A 17465-nucleotide genomic window follows, 5' to 3' on the forward strand; every position below is an offset into this window, starting at 1 on the left:
GAATATTTTCACATCATATGGTTCCTTGCGTCTCTTGACATTTCATGCACATAGAGGTCCTGATTCTGAGCTGCATCCGAGCTCCTTTACATCACTCTGGCAGTGTAAAGAAGACAGGAACCAGCCAGATCTTCCCACTGGGGAATATCATGGGTTTAAGGGCATTGCCTGGGTGGGGTAGGACCAGTGGAATGGCCTTATCATAATCTGACCCCTTTCCAACATAGGGGTGTGCCAGGAGCATGCTCAGGCTAAGGAGGAATTTAGGGGATGACTGGGGTGTGGCCAGGGCTCCAGCTACTCTGGATTGCTGAATGTCTGTTGGGGACCATAACAGCCAAGGTTTAAGTGAGGACTGCCCCTGGGGTTGACCAGTTGTAATTTACTGTGGATACAGGGAGTCAGTTCTGTTGAAAATCCTTTTACACCCCCCCAACCGTCACCCCCTGCCCTCCCCTCTAGTGTTTTCTCTTTTTTCATTGTTTATTTCCTTAAAACTGAATCAGGGGGTTTTATTAGTTGTCTTTCACTTAAACTGAAAATCTGGGGCTCCAGGCACGGCACTGCATTGTAGAGCTAGGAGCAAAATGATGAAATTTACAAGAGGAAAAAAGCATATTTCTTCTACGTTTACTTAAAAAAAAAATGGAGAAAACTTCATGAGGAGAGAGAGAGAGACATCTGCTAGATTTGGTGTAGTCTCCCAAGGAAATGTTGCAGCATTGGAACCTGCAGCTTTCTTTTCCGAACTGATCAGCACCCACAAATCCCACTGAAATCTGTGGGAGTCAATGACGGTCGGTACAATTTGAAAATCAGGCCAGGATCCCGGTAGACCTTTAAAAGCAAGCTGGACAAAATACTATTAAAACAATGCTGTGCTGGCTGGCGACAGGTCTAGCTCGGCTGTGAGGACTTTCCCAGCTCTTATGACTATGATTTTGTTGTAGCACAGAAGATACAAACATACAGTCACTGGGGCAAATATCACTGACCCTTCCTCTTCTCTTTTTGTTTCTCTCTCCTTTTTTGATTCATTCACTTTCTGGAATTGGATTTTGATTTTGATCCATTTTGGTGTCCGCACAGCCCACCGTATTGTCCTGGGAAAAAGCCCAGCTCAGTAGCAATAACTAAAATAGGCCACTTGATTTGCTTGCCTTTTAATATAAAAAGTCACTTAGTTTTACCTAGATTTCCCAGAGGACCTTGGGAAGCCAAAGAGAAAGAAATGAGTTTAGTGACTAACAGCAAGCCTTGATCTGGAGGAAGGAGATGGCATCAGGACAGCAATTCTGCTGGTTCCACTGATGTGTGGCCCTTTTTTGTTGTGCTAACACAGGTCAATCTTGACTTAGGATCTAAAATTGCGTGTGGGTGCTTCTGTGTGTCTCCCCTGACCAAAGCAACAAATATGCCCTCATAAAATAAAAATTTTTGTAAAGCTTCTCTCCTAGAAATCTCATAGAATTTGGGGGACATTTACAATCATTATCTAACCAAGAACAGAGAACTACTGGCTGAGGCTAGGTTGGTTGTTTCCCCCTCAACAAGGCTGAACAACCTTGTGAGTAACTTCCGGCTTTGGTGAGCTCTCCTGCTAGGGAACCTCCCCTGTAATTAGCTAAAGAAGAAAACATTAGGGGACAAAGGCAAAGCTGCAGGTACTTGCATGGTCTGTGGCTCACAGCCAGAGGGCAATAGTGCTTCAGAAATGAAGTAAACCTGCACTTAGCTTCCATTCCTAAGGCAAATCCTTCCTAGCAACTGCCTAGAAACTAGATTGTACTTATTCATTTGGGTAAATGGATTACACCGCTAATCACATGTTATTAAAGCACTAACTTACCAGTTTCAGAGTAGCAGCCGTGTTAGTCTGTATCCGCAAAAAGAACAGGAGTACTTGTGGCACCTTAGAGACTAACCAATTTGTTTGAGCATGAGCTTTCGTGAGCTACAGCTCACCTGACATTTTAGTCCTTTCTACAGCTGAACACTCTCACAGCAGTATCTCTCCCATGGCAACACCTGTAGTCACAGAAAGAAATCCTTGTTTGGGTCAATTCTTTGGTCAACTAACTTCTGGCTAGTTTCTAGTACCTTATTCCATTAGTATTCCCATTGGGCCTGATTCTTATTTACACTGAGGGGTTTAAGCTGTCTGTAGTTACTTTAAAACACGTATATTTCTGGAGTTTTCCTGGGGCCTTTAAGAAGGCTTGTCCGTGTGGCTGCAGCTATAGTATCTGAGGTTAGATGAACCAAATAAGTCCTAATTAATTGATAGGTATGAAACTAATAGGGTTCTATAGATATTAGAGTATGTGTGCATATAAATTACTCTGAACACCCATAGAACTAAATAGAGAATGATCTCTTTTTTCTGTAGAACTTGTAAACATTTAAGTAATGGTTTATTAGCGGATATATTATTTAGGCACTTGGGGCCAGATTTTGAAAGGTGTTTTGGTGCCTAAAGATGCAGATAGGCACCTAGTGGGATTTTCAAAAGGTGCCTAAATGCCTTTAAAGATCTACGTCTTGGATCCTACAGCGAGGGGTGGCAATAAAAAACGCTTAAGACAGAGTTAGATCCCTATTCTGAAGGTCACTTTAAAAATTCCATGGAAAGGTTACCAAGTTCTATTAAATTCTGTAGGACTTTTCCACAAGGGGATTTAGCTAGGTGAGCCATGGCCGTATGGAATTAAAGATGCCTGTATCCCCAGGTACCTTGACTGTGTCACTTAATGGATGTAGGGTTTAAAGGTCAAAAGGCAGGTGGCATTTTCAATTTCTGACAGCACTGACCTGTATTGTTAAGGTCAGCTGGTTAGTGTGGAGGAGATCCTGGGTTCAGGCATTAAGATGTCTCCTGATTTTTGGATGATGTGAGCAGAGTGGTCCATGGACAGGGTTATTGTTATCTGAGTGAGATCCTAGTTGGACATTTCTATCCTTTGCAGTGACGGATTTGTTAATAGTTTCTTCTTATGTGGCATCTCCATTACTGGAGGTTTGCAACTATGGTACCCCATTCTGTACGATCCTCCGCTAATCTCTGTGGATGAATAGTCCTTTTGAACCATCCAGAATATCACATCATCCACCCAAGATTTTCTTTTTTCTTCCTCATGTTCTTCTGCCACCAACTTTCCCTTCCAGTGCCTGTAAACATGCATCGCCCATGCATCACCCATCAATCCTCTTCCTCCTTTTGACACACACATTATTGATAACTTCTCCTTTTCTTAAAATGGGCCCTGAAAATCAAATCTTTCTTTTTCAGATCTGACTTTTAATAGTTTAACCTTAACTTGAAACTTTCCGTGTGTGTGTGTGTGTATGTATGTATATTATGCTGAGACAGGATAATGTAAACTATGAAGTTCTTCTAAGATTTTCTTTTCCCTTAAATGGTATTTATAACCTTAACGCCAGTTTGCAGAGTTGGTTTTTTGTTTTTTGTTTTTGGTCTGGGGAGTCTACAATATTTTTAGATTTCCTTCTAGTCTTTGACCCTAAATAGAAGCCGAATTATAGATCCCTGCAATCAAGATTTTTATCTATTTACACTGCCAATTAGGTGTGATTCGAGTTAAGCCTGTGGAGGTGAGAACTGAAAAACCAGTATAATTGAGAGCAGAATCAGAACTCTAATATTCATAAAAATAATCCCTTTTAATATATGCTGCACTGTCATTGATGAGCACTTCATCTCTCTCACCTGTGCTGTTCTGAGTCTGGCACAAAATGTATCTAGTCTGAACACCAGATGTCTGGCAATGAGACTGCTAGTTGCTTGCAGTTCATTCCTGATGCATTCAGATTTCAGTAGTCTAGATTATGCTACGGTGATCCAATTGATGCTGCTCCTTCTCCATTGCAACAAAGCCTGTTGTGCCAAGCCGTAGGCAGAAATTTGTTGCCATCCTCAGTGCTCTGTGTGCACCAGACAGTAGCCAAGAAATTCATTAGTTTCCAAGTCTGCCGAGGGGAAAGAGGAGCTGGTGCATCCCTAGAGAGATATGGAAGAGCAGTTTATGTCATTTACTAGTAAATGACATTTCTGTATGTCTGTATCAAGGCAGCACAGACTTGCAAAGCTCAGAAGGTCACAGTAGAACTTCTATACTTCGGAAAACTATTTCTGCTCCGGAACATATAATTTCACTGTGTGACTTTGAGGAACAAACACAGCCAAACCTAGTTAATTCAGGTTTGGTCTATCCAGATGCCTGAATACAGTACCCAAATGATTTCAACTGTAATCAGACTTGTAGAGTGTGCGTGTGTGTGTAATATGAAATTACAGACCAATATTGTTGGATTAAATTGGACTTTGGATGCTGATCCCCTCTGGGCGGATTTCACTATTAGGTGAAAAACAAAACTGATTATGGACTAGCTGTGTGTATAGTGTTACAGATTTTTAATTTTATTGACACATGATAACTCAGGAATATAGCGTTTCAATGTGGCAACAATGGAATTACAAAGAAACGAGGTCCTGTTTGTACATAAATATTTGTTCTCTCTAAGCAAATGAAAATTATTTTACTTCTCCTTATAGAATATTTCCATAGCCCTGGTGTCCTTCTTCCAATAAGGATGATTACAGGAGCAGTTGGCAGCCTGGCAAGCCTGGCTTGAACTTCTAAAGCCCTTAAGCAATGATCAGTCATTGGTATGTTAGGAACTAGGCTCCTGAAAATTGAATCATAAAAACTAAGGGTGGAAAAAGATAATTTTAGGTCATCTAGTCCATCGCTTGGAAATTGCAGGACTGTTTCCTAGATTATATCCTCAAATACTTTGTAAATCCAGTTTTAAATATGCCAGACAATGGGCCTTCCAATGCATCACTCAAGAACACTATTCCATAGTCAACTAGACCTCACTAAGATGTTTCTGATATTCAGCCTACATTTTCCTTTGGCCAATTTCATTCCTTTACTCTCAGTTGTATCCTTTTAAACCACCTTGCACCATTTCTTTTCTAGGCCTTCAGGAATAGAACTGGCTGAAATATTTAAAGCTTTCAAATTTTGATGGCAAATCTTGCTGGAATTCCAGCAAAAAGTATTGTAAATTGTTCATGACTTTTTCCTTTGCAACGTTGCTTATAGTTCAAAATTTTAATTAAACTGAAACTTTTGAAAGCCAGCATTTTGACGTCAAAGCAGGGAAAAGGTTTTTACAATTTTTACTCTCGTTTGACCATCTCTTCTTTGGAATTAAAAACAAAGAAGTCGCTTTCCTGGAATGCCATCTCTGGTCCAGTTACAGGAGGAGCTCCCTGGGTCTCTTTATATACAATCCCGTCAGCCTGGCTCCTTCCACTTCCTGTGTCTCCTGTCCTGTCTCCTTTCCTTCAAGGTCTTAACTCCCATCCAAGCCTCCTCTAAGAAGTTTCTCCTCCTTGAGGTAGTTATCAGGCCACTTTCTACAAAGGAGAGTGGATTTTAGAACAGGAGATCTGCTAAGAAGACCATGTTCTAAAATTTAAAAAAGGCAACCAAGAGCATTGTGTAATTAATATTCCCCATTGTAAAGCCATGATGCAACTGGATGAATATGTACAGGACAGTGTACAGAGCCAGTGTCTCAACAGCATTCCAGTTACGGTCCAAGGGGAAAATTAAGAGAGAAATAATTTCCATTTTCCACCAGATCAGTCCTCTTCCTCCTTTTGACACACACATTATGGAGAACTTCTCCTTTTCCAAACTAATGCAGAAATGAAAAAAACCCAGCCACCTTCTGTTCCATACCAAAAATCCTGTGCGGGAGTTTGTTCCTCTAGAAAGCTTTCTCAGGGCTGTCAAATTTGCTTTAGGCCGCAGGCGGTGTTCTGTCCACATAACATCAGTTTGGACTTAAGCTGTTCAGCTCCTAAAGCATCACTGCGTCAGCAGCAGTTGAAAATTGCTGGCAGTTCTGGGATTTGCTACATTGGCTCCTGGATCTGGCTGTAACCACGAAGCCATGCTCAACCGAGAAACCAATCTCGGCCTGACCTTTTACAAGCCATGATTTCATAAACAACCAGGACTAGAAACAAGAGGGCTCATTCTGCTCATGCTTACACGGACCTAAATCTAGGTGAATGCCACTGAAGTCAAAAGCAGAATCAGGCCCAGGTGCTGTATTTATTATATCATTTCAAGCTGAAAAGGCAGGAAAGGGACCCGGAGTCCTTGCATCCATATTAGTGAGGATGAGTTAATGTCTGATTTCCTTGTCAATTATTTTTCTGATAAAACAGTGATTATGGATATGAGCGTCACACCAATGGCCAGTGTCTACCAGCGTTTTGGTATAACCCGTCGTCCTTGTCAAAAGACTGTAGCTTTGGACAGAGTTATCTCAACAGCACTGGGTAAGTGGATTTACAGAAGATGATTTTAGCAAATCCAACCCTGCAGCGCTCAGCCACATGGGATCTGCAAGCTGTCGTCCCAGAGTTGTTTAAAGCCTACTTTTCCTGAGACACACAGGGTCCAATTCGAAACTGATTAAGTTGATGGGAGTTTTTTCATTGACTTCTTCAGTGGGCTTTGGATCAAGCCCATAATTCTCTAGTTTTTGTTTGTTTGTTTTTATTTTCTTCTTTAAACCTGCTCTGGAAAAATGATGCTACAAGCAAACTGTAGAGCATGGGACAAATGTGATCTATGGGCTTATCCAACATCCATTGAAGTCAGTGCAAAGACTGCCGTTGACTTCAGTGGACTGTGGGTCATGCCCTAAATCCTGAAGAAAATCCAAGTGATTAAAGCTGAGAGTGGGATACATGCTAGAGAAAGGCAATAAGAATTGGGTTTAAATTTGAAGAAAGAGAATAATAAGTAGATAACCCTTGAAGTTGTGAGTACTCCATGATCCTTTACAGCCCCATTAAAATCAGTGGCAGTTGCAGCTAAGGTCAACAGGAGTTGCAGGTGTCAAGTTCTAATTGTATTTGCTAAGTACAAGGTGCATAAAACAGGCACAAAGAACTGACAGCTATACATCAGCCCCTCGTAAGCTCACAAGCTGCACAAATGGGTCCAAGGATCTAGCCCATTTCCTTCAGCACTGATAAATATAATGTAGCCATGTTTGTGACTCCATAAACACAATCTGCCTTAGAACAGCAATGTCCTCTCCCTGGAATGTGGTGGCAACACCAAAAATCCACTTAAAAGAGAAAAACTAAATAGAGGCAAGTTGGGGTTAACAATGGCATCTTACAAGGGAAAGGAACACATTTTCTCAAGAGGTGTACAGTGTATTGTGCGTTAGATAAACACAGCTGTGCTGCACTTAACAGATTAACCTTAGAATAAAAATATAACCGATATCTTTCTACAGCTGTCTGTGTTCCAAAAATCCCAAAGCATTTTTCAGATGCCTGGGGCCAGATCCTGCCCTCCAGCACCTTCTAAATTCTGCTGATCTCTAGATGCCATAGTCTCAGCAGCCAGTGCACGACAGAGCAACCTTCAGGCTGCTCTGTCTTGGGTCTGGGTCCAAACTGTAACCCTGATGGGCCCAAAATTGCTGTGATAAAACATATGGTCTTAAAGTCATCTGTGTGCACACACTCTCTTGAGCTGTGTTCAGCTCTAGCTCAGATTCTGGACCATGAAATTTACAAAGTGGCCTAGTGGTAGAACAGAGAACTAGGAATCTGGGCTCTTGGATTCTAATCCTGGCTCTGCCACTGTCTCACTATGTGACTTCTTGATGATCTAGCTTGCCTTTATGTAAAATGGATCTAATAATATTGAATGTACTGCACTGCAGTGATCCTAAGCTTAATTAATGTGTTTTAAAAGCTCTGGGATCCTCAGGTGAAAGATGGTTAAAGTGCAAGATTGGCTTGTTAGAGAGAATTGGCTTATGCCCAACTGAGAAGCAGAAAGCTCTGCAGTGCAGGACGGCAGCGGTTTAATAGTGTCCAGCAAAATTATGCAACTCGTTAGGGGAGCAATGAATGAGAATATTGTATCCAGTTGAAAACGTTATATTATAGGCTGCTTGTGCACTGTAGGCATGTGGAAAGTGTGACTGGACCACTTATCTACAAAGTACTTAGAAGCCAGATTGCCCTCAGCCTCACCAACCTGAGGCAAATTTGAAAACTTCCCATGCCTGGTTTGAACTTCTGATTCCCTGCATCTCCTCCTTACACAGGTACAGAAAGGTTGTGTCTCTCTTTGCAGGTACAGAAAGGTTGTGTCTAATAACTGCACAGATGGCGTGAGAGAACAGTACACAGCTAAACCCCAGCAGTGTCCTGGCAAGGCCCCCCGTGGACTGCGTATCATCACTTCGGATGGGAAACTGATCGCAGAACAAGGGCACAACGTTACTCTCATGGTGCAGCTGGAGGAGGTATGGTCTATTTTTATTGGCCCCCCTGGGCATACGTTAATCTGAATCATGCAAGCTTGCAAAGACATTGAGTTGAGACACTGGAGTAGGGGATTAAATCCACTTAACAATGCATCTTAGTCTGAATGTGCATGAAAGGCAATAAGTGATATAAGGTGATGATGGGACACAAAGTTTGCTTCCATGCATCAACCACGGCTCAGAACCAGAACCTCGCATCCAAACCACTTCAAATTTCAAAGGTGGTGCAGACTTGAATCCTGTCCCTGTCGCCAGCCTGTCCCTTCTGGTTTGGATCCCCAACAGGATTTGAAAGTGCAAGATGGACTGATCATTGGTTCCAATTAGACCTTGCTGCAGTTCAGCCCAAGATGGCGGAAATCTCACATACAGGTCTGATCTTATGAGATTTCCCCGCTTTGAGATGGCTGAGTGTTTCCACCATTTAGGCGCTTAGGGCTAAAATCTCCCAAGAAAAGATCTCAAGATTTCATCACGATGGAATCCAATGGTGAATATGAACCCTAGCCTCATTCAGTTTCCACCAGAACAAGGGTGGTCTTAAAGTCATCCGCGCGTGCGCGCATGTGCACACACACACACACACACACACACACACACACACACACACCCCCTCCTCCTGAGCTGTGTGCATTTGTAGCTCAGATTCTGGAACTTGAAGTTTACAAAGTGGCCTAGTGGTAGAGCAGAGAACTAGGAATCCGGGCTCTTGGATTCTAATCCTGGCTCTGCCACTGACTCACTCTGTGGCTTCTTGATAAGATAGACCCATTATACAGATAGGTAAGCTAATAATACCGAACATACCTCATTGCAATGATCCAAAGTTTGATTAATATGTTTGAAAGGCTCCGAGATTCTTGGATGAAAGGAGGTTAAAAAAACCCAGTATCCTCAGCATATCTCTAATCTGCAAGTACATTTCCCCCTAGCCTGGCTCCTCTTGTATCGAAAGTGTTTTATTAAGTCATTGGACAGAATCCATGAAATCTCCCATCCTGTGTTCTCTGCTCCCAAGTAAGATTTCCTCACTGCCCAGATTGCCTTTTCCTCCCACTTCCCTTGTCTCATTTGCTTTCCTTTGTGGTTTGGCAAGAAAGTGCTAAACGCTGATCTGTGTTTGCACAAAAACACAAAATGCATGGCGGCTTACAGGGACTGACTTGGATCTTCATGTTGGTGGTTTCTGATTCTTTGTACAGTGATATACTTCTGGGTGTGGTGTAATGTCCCATCTAGTGGCGCTGAGACCACTGAAAGAGAGAGATAAAGTGAGTCTGCTCTACAGCCATAGCTAACAGCCAGTTGGCTTTTAGCTCATGCGGTAGAGGCTCATGCACTAAACTTCAAAGGTCCCAGTTCAATCCTGCCCACTGACAATTCATGTACGTCCCTCGGCCCGCGCCACTTCCCGCAGCCCCCATTGGCCGGACACAGCGAACCGCGGCCAGTGGGAGCAACAATTGGCCGAACCTGCGGACGCGGCAGGTAAACAAACTGGCCCAGCCCGCCAGGGGCTTTCCCTAAACAAGTGGTGTCCCAAGTTTGGGAAACACTCCTCTAGCACTGTCAAGGTTCCTTCCCCACTCTGAACTCTAGGGTACAGATGTGGGGACCTGCATGAAAACCTCCTAAGCTTACTTTTACCAGCTTAGGTTAAAACTTCCCCAAGGTACACATTAATTTTACCCTTTGCCCTTGGATTTCCACTGCCACCACCAAACTTTATCTGGGTTCCTGAAAAAACGGAGTTTGGACACGTCTTTCCCCCCAAAATCCTCCCAACCCTTGCACCCCACTTCCTGGGGAAGGTTTGGTAAAAATCCTCACCAATTTGCATAGGTGACCACAGACCCAAACCCTTGGATCTTAGAACAATGAAAAAAGCATTCAGTTTTCTTACAAGAAGACTTTTAATAGAAGTAAAGGAATCACCCCTGTAAAATCAGGATGGTAGATACCTTACAGGGTAATTAGATTCAAAACATAGAGAATCCCTCTAGGCAAAACCGTAAGTTACAAAAAAGACACACTGACAGGAATATTCATTCTATTCAGCACAGCTATTTTCTCAGCCATTTAAAGAAATCATAATCTAACACATACCTAGCTAGATTACTTACTAAGTTCTAAGACTCCATTCCTGTTCTGTCCCCGGCAAAAGCATCACCCAGACAGACACGGACCCTTTGTTTTTCTCCCTCCTCCCAGCTTTTGAAAGTATCTTGTCTCCTCATTGGTCATTTTGGTCAGGTGCCAGCGAGGTTACCTTTAGCTTCTTAATCCTTTACAGGTGAGAGGATTTTTCCTCTGGCCAGGAGGGATTTTAAAGGGGTTTACCTTTCCCTTTATATTTATGACAAGCAGATATAATGAGGAAAATCTGGTACTGTTGGCGTCGGTGGCTAAAAGTTGTAGGTGCAGACCAAGGCTTTTCCTTCTCTGAACAAACTCGCATACTGATTTGCAAAGGAAGCAGCATCTAGCAAATCTGACGTGCTTTGGTGCATCTAAATGTTCATTCTCTGGAAAAAAAATTACAAACAAATTCAAAATATTGATAAAACAACAAAAACTTACTCCCCTGCCTTTTTGTCCATGTTGCCACTAGTAAGGGGGATTGAAGGAAACAACAAGGAGAGGAAGTAGGCGGAAACATTAACTAAACAACTAACTCCCCGCCCCCCAAAAATTGCAGTTTTCAGTTTTATTCATTGAAATATGGGAATTAAAAAAAAAAACAAAAGCAAAAAACTTTTTTTTAAACAGGCATTTTTGGTCAAAAAAAAAATTGTGTGGAAAATTTCAACCAGCGCTAGTTACCGCTGATGCTCTCTCCAAAAATGCTAGACACATGAGCTGCACAACGAGCCTTAATCATTTGGCTGCTGAAGTGGTAGGAAAAAACTGGCCAGCTACAGGTCCTTTGGTTTCACTGACGCCGAAAGAAACAATGAAATACTTCTTGCACTGGGACATGGGAGCTCCATGGGAGCTCCTGTCACCTGCAAACCTATTTTCAGTTGCTCACCACTGACACAAATGGTGGAGCTATCAAAAGGGGATGAGAGAGTTACTTGAAAGCATCCTGAAAAGTCAAGCTGCTTTCAGTAGGTCTGGCCTTGTGTGAGGAGCACATTGTACTGCTTTAAATATATTGGGGTAACTGATGCAGTACAACCTTCCTAGTGTGGATGCAGTTATGCTGGTATAAAGGTATTTATACTGGTATAGCTTATTTCCCTAAGTCCTAGTCTACACTAAGGGGGGGGAGATCGATCTAAGATACGCAACTTCAGCTACGAGAATAGCGTAGCTGAAGCTGACGTATCTTAGATTGACCTAGAATCACTTAATTCGCATCCTCGCGGCGCGAGATCGATGGCCGCCACTCCCCCGCCTACTCCGCTTCTGCCTCTCACCCTGGTGGAGTTCCGGAGTTGACAGCAGAGCGATCCCCGATAGATCGATCACTACCCGTCGTAGACATGGCCTAAGTTTAGGTGAATCGAGTGTACTGCTATAAGGCACCTATAAGGCAGTGTAGGATAGTAGGGATTATACCCATTTAACCATTTCTGTAAGTCACATCCTTAATGCAAATAGTTAAATAGGTACCAAAGCTATACATAGGCAAGGCCTGAGATCCATTTCCTTCCAATGCAGATGAGATGTAGGTATCAAAAACAAAAGTGTTCTCTGGTTAGCTCTTCACATCAGAGGAGGACATCAGGCATGTCAAAATGGGCTGGATAATGTGGACATGCATGTGTGATTTTGCTCGAGGATATGTGAATTAGTGCACCCAGAGACAAAGACAGGCCAGTCCCTCAGTTCCGGAGGTGGTGATCAATGATTGTAATGACTAAGCTATCCAAGATGGACCAGTTTCTTCACTTGTGCCACATGTACAACTCTTGTGCAGTAAAAGACAGAGACCTTTTCTCATGTCTTTGGCCCTTCAGAACACTGCTGCTTTAGAGCTTCCCCTGTTCTGAGATGTAGATAGTCACCCTATGTACTGTAGCTTTCCAACTCTGTGTTCATACTCAAGTTCCACTTGACACAAGAGGGCTAACAGGGAGGACAAGAAAGCTATAAAGCTGATGAGCAAAGAGAAGATCTGCGGAGACCTGTACAGCTGTTAACTTTCTAGGTCTAGTTGCCTTCTCTAAAGAACAAGTTGAGACTGAGCAGGAGAGAGGAGAGCTTTGGATGCAAACTCATGGTTGTCCCTGAAAAATCAGTTAGTCTCATAGTTTAACACAACAGCAAAACAAGAGGAAGGAAGGAGCAAATGCTAGCAGTGAAGAGTATGATGTCTCCACGAAGCACATGATGACAATCAGGAAAAGGTCTCATAGCACTGGGTCTTGTTATCCTCACAGAGATGATCAAACTCAGCAAAGTGGAATATGACTTTCTGATGGTGTAAGAATGTCACTGGGAGGAACAAGGAAAAGCAATTCAAAAGCAGCCTGCGATCATATGGGGCTCGCAGAGAGGAATATTGGTGAACCTCTGGTTAAGTACTGACAACCACTGACCTAGTGAAGAGGTTGGAGAACCCCAAAAGGTCTGCCTCTTCTTCCCAAGATCTGGGAGCAAGTATTTCTGGTCCATCAACTGATATAAATCGCTGTAGCTCTACTGATGTCAGTAGAGCTATGCTGATTTCCACTAGGTGAGGATCTGGCCCCATTCTTTTTTTTTAATACAAAAACTCGTGTGCCTGTGATGGGGCAGATGGCCCACACTGGCAACAAGAGGGTTAATGAGAGACTCTGGATCCAGTTGGCCCCATTATGCCTGTGGCAAATGTCAGGCATCGAGAGGTTGAGTTAAAAGGAGGAGACCTAGCCCAGTCAAGGGCTGCCTAGGACGAAATTCTGCTTCTCCTGGTGTGAGAGACTGAACTAGCCTGCCAGCTGGACGAGTCCCTGCTGGAAGGGACAACCAGACCCTAGAGGATCAGCAGAAGCACAGACTGTTTGGAGACAAGCCCTGAATAGGGGGCGGGGTCCCACCGAAGGTTCGTTGGATGATTCCATTATGAGTTGGGGGGGTGGGGTGTTCCTCATTTCTTTTGGTCCTTATCACCCCAGATGGGGTAGGACTGAAGTTTGCCTTGGCTAGAGGGCCAAAGCACTGCTACCTTGGACCTCACAGCAGCCTACCAGTGGAGACCTGGGGGGAGTCAGGCCCTGATGGGCCACTAGGGGTTGCTGCAGAGGCAACCCAGTCATAATGCCATTTTCCTGGAGATGACTCTAAGGTGGCCACATTTTTCATACACACATATTTTAATGACTGGTCTCAACCACCTAATGTAAATGTTTCCACGCATACCTAAACACCAGTTCTCCTGTTACTTGCTACTTTGAAATGTTCCAAGAATCAATTTGCGTACAACTTATTAATAAATGTTAATAAAATCAACTTGAAACAAGCATCCTTGAACTTGATTATGGTTGAGTTTATTTGACTTTACATGTAGTCATCCAAATATTCTTCTTGGAGGAAAACTGCAAGAAACCATCAATAAGCATCATTATTAATCGGTGGCCTTAGGCCCTAATTCAGCAAAGTGCTTAAGCATGCACTTAAAGATAAGCATGTGAATCAGGATGGACTTAACTTGTTTAAAGTTAAGAATATGCTTAATGATTGCTGAACTGCGAGCCATATTAAGGAGCATTCTACAGACAGACTTGCCCAGGAATTCAGTGGAATGTCTTCCATAAAGAAATGTCTTCAAGGACACATTTTTGGATGCAAGTGGAAAAGTGCCATGGGGGAAAATGGGTGAATCTGCATAAAGACTGTGTAAAGCACATTTTTAAAACATTCATTCAGGAAGACATCCCGACAGAAGCAATGTCTGCCTATTGCAGTGGATAATTAAATCCGTTTTAAACATCTGTAAGGAAAAAGAGACGCAAGCCAATGCATAATTGAAGACTTTTAAATTAAATCTGAGGCATGGGACTAAAATTAAAAACTTTGAGCTGTATCTCATTGTTTTAATACTTCAATTTACATACAAAGACTAGCACTTAATATGGAAAATCCATGATTACAACCTTCTGGGTGAAATTTAAATGGAAAGCTGGAAGGCTGCATCCTTATTAGATTGATTGGGATGGGCCATAATCAGACATATACCAAAATTCTAATGGCAGTATAAAAGTAACCAAAGTGTAACAATGTTTTGCAAACAGCATGGCATGTTGCTAACAAATGCTGAAGTGAAAAGATTCAGAGATCTTGCTGAAAGCATTTAGGTCCTGTGTTTGTTCTAGATTTTTTGCAAGAAATAGGTACGTTTGCTGTGCATAGAGAAGGTGCTATTATATATATGTTTAAATCCCCAGAGGTCGGGTTTTGTTAGTCAATAGAATGACTTTGAAAACTTACTTATGTCAAAGTGCTTTTATTTTTTAATGGTCTGGTGCTCAAGACACTGGTCTTGGAAGATCTGGATTCAACTAGCTCTGCCACAGGCTTCACTGAGGTCAACAGATCTACTCATGTGCTAAAAGCTAAGCAGATACTTAAGTGCTTTGCTAGATCAGAGCCTATATTAGGATTGCAGTGTACCATCTGACAGTTATGCCACACCTTGTAGGTAACATACATTAAATCAGGTTAGCAATGCCAACCCAAAGGACTGCTCTTTTCCTGGCTATTATAACAGGTATCTGCCTACCCCAGCGTGACGAATATACAGGGACTGAGTTTAGGGGACCTAACCATAGATAGCCACCTTTGCAAATTGTGGCCATGCCTCCTAAGAGAGTTTGCATTACAAACCTCTAGAGATGGAGCTGGAAGATGGTGCTCATTCAAGAAGTCGGACTTGGGTTAATGCTCATTGCATTGATGCCCATGTGCAAAGCCACAGGAGAAGTGCACTGGGCTTACTGTTCGCTTTACTTGGGTTCTGCGGATCCATATAATCTACCACTACCCTTGTCAACATGCCGAGTACACGCTAGAAAAGGCAACAGGCAAGGCTATAGCAAGAAGGGTTGGGGGAGTTGGGTGTTTTATTTTTGGTGCCCAGTGTCAGGGATGAGAGACTGCGGCAGAGCCAGGTTCTGGGTAACCTAACAAGCGCAGCTGCCTTGTAAACTGCCGGATTTGTTACACCGCTGTTCGCCTGATGGATTGGAAGAGCCATCAGACTGACCCTTAAACCCAGCAGCAGCAACAGTTCAGCTGCTGCTAAAAGCATTTGCCCACAGCCAAGATAGCTCCTGCCTTGTTCCAGCCTTGCCAATGCCCTGCTTCATTCCACTTCGCCTGGTTCTGACTCTGGGCTCTGATCTTTGACTTCATCTCTGACCCTTGGCGCCGGCCTCTGACTAAGTCTCTCATCTTGGGCTCTGATTCCTGGCTACTGATGCCTGCTCTAACCAGTAGGCATGACCACACACATCGCAGTCACTGACATAAGGAAATGTCATATTGTTGCAAAAATCTCTCTTGATAATACCGCCGTGTGCAAACTACTCTTGGGAGCTGCTTGTACACAGCAGTATGGTTTTGCCGTAGGTCTCCCCTGCCCTCAGCAAAGACCTTACACAAGTGATTTAACTTCAAACATCTGCTTAAGTCACATTGGTGTTAATGGATCTTCATAGATTTTAAAAGTCAGATGGGACCCATATGATCATCTAGACTGACTTCCTGCATAACACAGGCCAGAGAACCTCACCTAATTCCTGTATCTCACGCAGTAATTCCTACATCTAGGAGGAACTCATAGACTTTAAAGTCAGAAGGACCATTTAGTCTGACCTGCACATCGCAGGCCACAGAACCTTACTCACTCCTAAAATAGACCCCTAACCTCTGGCTGAGTTACTGAGATCCTCAAATCATGGTTTAAAGACTTCAAGTTACAGAGAATCCACCATTTACACTAGGTTAAACTGCAAATGACCTATGCCAAATGTTGCAGAGGAAGGCAAAAAAGCCCCAGGGTCTCTGGCAATCTGAGCTGGGGGTGGGGGGATTTCCTTTTCAATCCCAAATATGGCAGTCAGTTAGATCCTGAGCATGTGGGCAAGATCCACCAGGCAGACATCTGGGAAAGAATTCTCTGTAGAAACTCAGAGCCCTCCTGTCCTGTCTCTACCAGTTGGGGATTTTTGCTACTGGCAATCGCCAATGGGTCACATGCCATTGTAGGCAATCTTATCATACCCTACCTTCCATAAACTTATCAAGCTCAGTCTTGAAGCTAGTTAAGTTTTTGCCCCGACTGCTTCCCTTGGAAGGCTGTTCCAGAACTTCACTCCTCTGATGGCTAATTTTGAGTCTAAACCTGTTGATGACCAGTTTATAGCTATTTGTTGTTGTCCTCATTGGCGCTTAACTTAAATAACTCCTCTGTGTCCCTTGTATTTATCCCTCTCATGTATTTATAGAGAACAATCATATCTCCCCTCCGCCTTCTTTTGGTTAGGCTAAACAAGCCAAGCTCTTTGATTCTCCTCTAATAACGTAGGTTTTCCATTCCTCAGATCATCCTAGGAGCCCTTCTTTACACCTGTTCCAGTTTGAATTCATCTTTCTCAAATATGGCAGACCAGAACTGCACACAGTATTCCAGCTGAGGTCTCACCAGAGCCTTGCATAATGATACTAACACTTCCCTGTCTCTACTGGAAATACCACGCCTAATGCATCGTAGGATTACATTAGCCTTTTTCATGGCCACATCACATTGATGGCTAATAGTCATCCTGTGATCAACCAATACACCCAGGTCTCGCTCCTCCTCTGTCACTTCCAAACGATAAATCCCCATCTTACAGCAAAAATTCTTGTTGTTAGTCCCTAAATGTATGACCTTTCACGTTGCACTATTAAATGTCATCCCATTTCTAGACCTCCAGTTCACAAGGTCATCTAGGTCGTCTTGTATGATATTCCGGTCCTCCTCCATATTGGCAATACCTCCCAACTTTGTCATCTACAAATTTTATTAGCGCACACTCTCACTTTTTGTACCAAGGTCAGTAATAAGAATGTTAAATAAGATTAGTCCCAAT

The 17465-nt window shown here is 43.0% G+C and overlaps 1 protein-coding gene across 2 annotated transcripts in view; it reads left to right on the forward strand.

The window, feature by feature from the left end:
* Positions 1-17465, forward strand: part of LOC141991179 (VPS10 domain-containing receptor SorCS1) — a 400215-nt gene that overhangs the window by 337384 nt on the left and 45366 nt on the right. For both annotated transcript variants that reach the window (XM_074959393.1, XM_074959392.1), the window contains exons 17-18: positions 6269-6382; positions 8211-8382. In XM_074959393.1, the coding sequence (XP_074815494.1) occupies positions 6269-6382; positions 8211-8382 (286 nt within the window). The remainder of the gene's footprint in view (positions 1-6268; positions 6383-8210; positions 8383-17465) is intronic.

The sequence above is a fragment of the Natator depressus genome, chromosome 7 (assembly GCF_965152275.1).
Source record: "Natator depressus isolate rNatDep1 chromosome 7, rNatDep2.hap1, whole genome shotgun sequence".
NCBI lineage: Eukaryota > Metazoa > Chordata > Testudines > Cheloniidae > Natator > Natator depressus.